This window comes from Juglans regia, chromosome 14 (genome assembly GCF_001411555.2).
Source record: "Juglans regia cultivar Chandler chromosome 14, Walnut 2.0, whole genome shotgun sequence".
NCBI classification, from domain to species: Eukaryota; Viridiplantae; Streptophyta; class Magnoliopsida; order Fagales; family Juglandaceae; genus Juglans; species Juglans regia.
This window is the reverse complement of record NC_049914.1, coordinates 9,439,742-9,445,901: the sequence shown is the minus strand read 5'-3', so window position 1 is coordinate 9,445,901 and position 6,160 is coordinate 9,439,742. Positions and strand designations below refer to the sequence as shown.

At 36.4% G+C, this 6,160-nt stretch overlaps 1 protein-coding gene across 1 annotated transcript; it reads left to right on the top strand.

Annotated features, from left to right (window-relative positions):
- The first annotated feature begins 1,260 nt into the window (after positions 1 to 1,260).
- On the top strand, positions 1,261 to 5,510 carry LOC108992988 (heat shock cognate 70 kDa protein 2-like). Its single transcript, XM_018967727.2, has 2 exons — positions 1,261 to 1,705; positions 2,957 to 5,510. The coding sequence occupies exons 1-2, from the start codon at positions 1,492 to 1,494 to the stop codon at positions 5,290 to 5,292; spliced, it is 2,550 nt and encodes an 849-aa protein (XP_018823272.2). The 5' UTR covers positions 1,261 to 1,491; the 3' UTR covers positions 5,293 to 5,510.
- Positions 5,511 to 6,160: the final 650 nt, after the last annotated feature.

Genomic DNA, 6,160 nt, shown 5'->3' with positions numbered 1-6,160 from the left:
TATTGTTCGAAAAAAGTAACGTGTCAAGATTGATAAAAGAAGAAGAAGAAAAAAAATAGTATCTTTTATTTATTTTTAATCGATTATCATGTAAATATTCGTTAGATACATAAAAGTGACACAAGTAGAAACGTTAATTTTATTGTTTCTGAATTTTCTAAAAGCTATTTTTCAACTCGACTCGATTAGTTTTAGGTGCATTTAAAAAGCTATTTTTCTTTCCCTCTTTGTCATTAAAAAGGCATTTCAAAAGAATATAAAACTTGTACTTTTTCCTTTTATCAGGATTGATATATAGCTACGGAATCAATTTTTAGATCTATAGAAAAAAAAAATATTACTTTCAGATTTATAGCATTATTTATGCTTTGTTTATATATTTAATTTTGGTTTCTTTCCTTCTTTGTGCTATTCATACTTTATACTTTTTCTTAAGGGGGCTATTCTGCCGCCCCACTTTTACTGTTGACTGTATTTTTTAGGAAACATTTTATTCACAATTTATTTTAATTTATTTTAATTCATTTCACTATTATTTAATAATTTCAACTCACAAATATCACTATTATTTACAATTCATCTCACTACTATTTATAATTCATTTCAAGTCATTTTCGAATTTAAACGTCTTTTTAGTATTTTTTTTTTAAATTTTTAATATATTTAAAAAAGGAAAATGTTGGAGCTCCCGCTGGGGGCTCCCGCTGGGAGCTCCCGCTGGAGCTCTAGTATATTTTATATGTGTATTTTTTAATTCTTTTTTTATATAGATGTTTTTAATAATTTTTAATATTTTTAAAAAATAAAAAAATTTATAATATTATTAAATAATATTTTCTTAATCAAGAAGTAAAATAAAAAATATATTTTTAATATTTTTTATTTTACTTCATAATTAAGGAAATATTTTTTAATAATTTTTTTTTACTTCTTGATTAAGAAAGTGTTTTTAATAATATTTTATATTTATTTTATATTTAAAAAATATTAAAAATATTTATATAAAAAACAATTTAAAAAAAAAATACAAACAAATCATGCTACAGTCCCCAGCGGGAGCTTCCAGCGGGAGCCCCCAGCGGGGGCTGTAGCACTATCCTTTAAAAAATAAAAAAATATATTAATATATTTAAAATTATTTATTTAATTATTAAATAAATAAAAAAGTAATGTTTTTCTGAATCCTATCGACAATATATTAGTATTACCGTGGTAAAGAAAGAAAAGGATAAAGATGATGATGGACAACGTACGAGAACGACGACGAAGACTTTTATAAAAGCTCTGCAAGCAAATAATTGCAAACAACCCCGAGACTTGCAGGGTAAGTTTGCCTACTGTTATCTTCCTATAAAACCGGTACTGCGTGCTTAAACACTGCGCTCTTCGAATCATCAAAACGTAGTGCACATCTTTCTCTTTAGAATCAGAAAGTCCTAAATATTTCTTCCTTGTTTTTCTATAACCTTTTCCGGTTAAGTTTTGTTAATTATGGCTGGCAAAGGCAATGGTGCGGCAATTGGGATCGACTTGGGAACGTGCTATTCGTGTGCGGCAGTTTGGAAGCAAAACCGGGTGGAGATCATACCCAATGAGCTTGGGAACCGAAAGACTCCATCTTATGTGGCTTTCAATGAGACCCACCGTTTGATCGGTAATGGGGCCATGGACCAGGCTGCCATGAATCATAGCAACACTGTTTTTGGTATGTTCTTGTTCTTTGATACTTTTACGAGTTCAGATTTTAGAGTCTTGCTTTCAAAATAGTGGTTAATTATTTCTCGTTCGCATATATAGATGCGTTCTGTTGAAGTTGGGTTCTTTTATGTTCATTTAAATATATTGTTTTTCTTTCTTTAAGATGATGTTAAAGAAAAATGTCCGAGTTGTAGATAGATCTTTGTTTGGCTTTAGAGAAATGAGTGAAGCTTCCAGCCGGTCGGGTGAGTTCACCATTTTTACACCAGTCACTAAGGATCTGCCATGTGTAAGCATTGCAGCAATCACAAATTTATAACCGCATGCAGTAGATTACATTTTTATATTTGCTTTATGATATCTTTCCCCCTCACTCTCTCTCTCTCTAAAATATGCTCTCTCTCTCCAAGCACATTCTCTCTCTAACTCTCCCATTTTCTTTCTCCCCTCCTCTCTTTATTTCCCTTTCTCTGCAATTCCCAAGCGTCTTCTTCTCTTTCACGTTTTCCCTTTCACGGTTTCCCTTTCTCTGCAAACACAAATTTAATCTTTTCAGAATAAACATAGCCAACCCAACATTAAAATTTCTTTTTTAAAGTAAATTCCCGACATTACAATTTTAATTAATACCTATCAAGTTCCATGTACATGATCTGATCTACAAATTACAAGTTAGAAGAGCATTAACCACATTTTGGTTGCCAAGAAAGTACGAGAAAAGACAAAATCGTTTTTGCATTACGAGCAGCACACTCCAGTGTTACCAAAAACGAAAAGAAAATACTGAAGAAAACTAAAATTTTAACGCCGAAAATTTCTCCGAAAACCAAAAGAATAACATACGGTAATCAAAGGGAGATAAATCACCTCCAAGGGCACAGTGGATTTGGGGCCTTGAACTCGAAGAGAAAGCGACCGTTGAACTTTTAGTGGATTTTAGAGAGAGAGAGAGAGGGGCTTGCAGACAACGGGAATGGGGTAGGGAGAGAGAGAATAGATCCAAAATTGTAATCTAGTGAGTGTGGGTGCAAAGTATAGTTTGCTAAGTCTCTTACGTGGCAAATTCTTAATGGCTGGTGTAAAAATGATGAACTCACCCGACCGGTTGTGAGCTTTTTCCTAGAGGAATCTCTATCTTTGCATAAAAAAAGTTGACCTGTTTTTTTCTTTTGCTTTCTGATGGTTTCGATTTCTGAAACTAAGGATGTTTAATGTAATGATTTGTTTGTATGTTGATGCTCTTGCCTGTGGTATGAAGACGCTAAACGTTTGATTGGAAGGAAATTCGACGATGCCTCAGTGCAACATGACATGAAATTGTGGCCATTCAAGGTGGTTCCTGGCCCTGATGGGAGGCCACTTATTGTGGTTGAATACAAGTACGAGGAAAAGCGGTTTTTGCCCGAAGAAATCTCTTCAATGATTCTCATAAAGATGAAGGAGATTGCTGAGGTTTACTGTGGTTCGAAGATAAAAAATGTTGTTATCTCTGTCCCTGCTCGTTTCAATCACTCACAGCGTCAAGCAACAATGGATGCTGGTGTCATTGCAGGCCTGAATGTGATGCGAATAATCAACGAGCCAACTGCTGCTGCTATTGCATATGGGCTTGACAAGGACAATAATGCTGGTGAGAAGAATGTGCTCATCTTTGATCTTGGTGGTGGTACTTTGGATGTCTCACTTCTCGCCATTGAAGGAGGTGTTTTTGAAGTGAAAGCTACGGCTGGTGATACCCACTTGGGAGGTGAGGATTTTGACCGTAGAATGGTGAACCATTTCCTTCACGAGTTCAGAAAAAGGCATAAGCGGGAGATTGCTGGTGGAAAGGCTCTTAGGAAGTTGTGGATTGCTTGTGAAAAGGCCAAGAGGATCCTCTCATCTAATACTCGAACTACAATTGAGATTGATTCTCTATTTGATGGTATTGACTTTAACACAAGCATTACCCGAGCAAGGTTTGAGGAGCTTAACATGGATTTGTTCAGAAAATGTAGGGAGCCCCTTAAGAAGTGTTTGAAGGATGCTAAGATCGATAAGAACAGTGTCCATGACGTGGTTTTAGTTGGAGGGTCTACTAGGATCCCCAAGATCCGGGAATTGTTGCAGGAATTCTTTGATGGGAAGGAGCTCTGCAAAAGGATTAACCCTGATGAGGCTGTTGCTTATGGTGCTGCTGTTCAGGCCGCAATTCTTAACCGCGAGGGTGGTAGGAAAGTGAAGGATATCTTGTGCCTAGATGTCACTCCTCTATCCCTTGGATTGGAGACTGCTGGAGAGGTCATGAGTGTGCTGATACCAAGAAACACCACCATTCCCGTCAAGAAGGAGGAGGAGTTCTCAACCAAGGAAGATAACCAGCCTGGGGTGCTGATTCAGGTGTATGAGGGTGAATGTAGCAGCACTCATGACAACAACTTGCTGGGCAAGTTCGAACTCTCTGGTATTCCTGCTGCTCTTGGTGGAGTTTCAAAAATCACCGTTTCCTTTGATGTCGATGCTGATGGTATCTTGAGCGCCTCTGCCAAGGACAAAACCACTGGACAGAAGACTGACATCACAATCACCGACAAGGGCAGGCTCTCCAAGGAAGAGATTGAGAAGTTAGTGCAGGAGGCTAAGAAGTACAGGGCTGAGGACGAGGAACATAAAATGAAAGTTGATACAAAGAATGAACTCGAGAACTATGCTTACGACATGATGAACGCATTCAAAGACGAAAAGATTGCAGTTAAGGTCCCTGCTGCAGACAAGAAGAAGATTGAAGAAGCAATTGAGCAGGCTATCCATTGGCTTGACCGAAACCAACTTGCTGAGGCAGAAGAATTTGAGTTCAAGAAGGGCGAGTTGATGAGCATCTGCGGCCCTTTCATTGCCAACATTGGTCAAGGTGCTGAAGGTGACATGAGTGGAACCACGCAAGAGGAGTCTGAGAAGTGCATTTATCAGCAAAAGGAGTGTAATATCAAGGTCGAGACAAAGAATGCAATGGTGAACTACGCTTACAATATAATGAGCACTTTAAAAGATGAAAAGATTTCAGCTAAGATCCCTGCAGCTGACAAAAAGAGGATCAAAGATGTAATTCAGCAGAGTATCCATTGGCTCGAAGGGAACCACAATGCCGAGGCAGATGAATATAAGGTCAGGATGAAGGAATTGGAGAGCATCTGCGACCCAGTCATTGCCAGGACTTATCAAGTTGCTAATGGTGACATTGGTGAAGCCTCGCAAAAGCATAAGGAACCCAATAATGAGACCAAAACCAAAATGCAGGACGCTGAGAAGGATATGGATCAGGAAAACGAGCATAAGACGAAGGAGACAGAGAAGAGGAAGAAGAAGGTTGAGAAGAAGAACATGGCTGAAGATAAGGTGCATGAGGTTGAGGCAAAAAATGCTTTGGAAAGTTGTGCTTACTACATGAGGTACAAAATCAGAGTTGTGAAGAATGCTTTGACAAAGACCGAAGATGCAATTGAGCAGACTATCCTTTGGCTTGATAAGAACCAGAATGCCGAGGCAGGGGAGTTTGAGAATAAGATGAAGGAGCTGGAGGGCATCTGTCACCCGTTCATTGCCAAAATGAACTAAGGAGCTGGTGGTGATAAAAAAAAATATATATATATATATATATATTTCTTTCTACTGTTATCTGATCTTTGTTTGTGAGTAATTGAAAGTTGTTGGGGCTTGAAGGGTGAGGCTTTAGTTACTTTTATTGCACTTATATGTTAGCATTGTAAATCAGTTGTATATTGGGCGTTCTTGGGATGTTTAAACTATATGTTGTGTTGTGATGTTGGAAAAAATGATAGAAATCAGATTTCAATTAGAAAATATATAGCCAATGGGAAATGCTTTGGGACCCAAAATGTGTCCCGAATGGGATTTTTTTTTTTTTTTTTACCGAATGATTAAAAAAATATTTTTTAATAATGTTGTGATTTTTTTTTAAAAAATATTTATGATAATTAAAAAAATATATAAAAAAAGAAAAGAAAAAAATAGTCTAGACACATTTTGGGTCCCAAATGACCCATAGCAGTTCCCTAAAGCAAAAGGACCATAATTGTTTTTTTAGAATCATAAGATTTTTTAAAATGGTAAAAAAAAATTATTATTATTATTTTAATTTTTCCTTTTGAGAAATAGCCGATATATACTTTTCTCATCGTCTCCCTGTCTTCCTTTTTTTTTTTCTTTTTTTTTTTCCTTTCCATTTTCCCAATCTTCCTTTAGCGAAGTAGTCATGTATTACTTTGAAAAAAGATTCTTTTTGTCATTCTTTACGCCTGAGGTTGAGCTTCTATCATAATCAAAGTCACCATAAGAAAATGAATGAATAATTGCCCTCGCCTAATGTATGCCCAACCACTTTAAGCCATGTTTGGCAATCTTAGAATTCTCAAAATTCTTCAACAATATCTCTTAACCTAAAATTTCAACTTTTCATCTAATC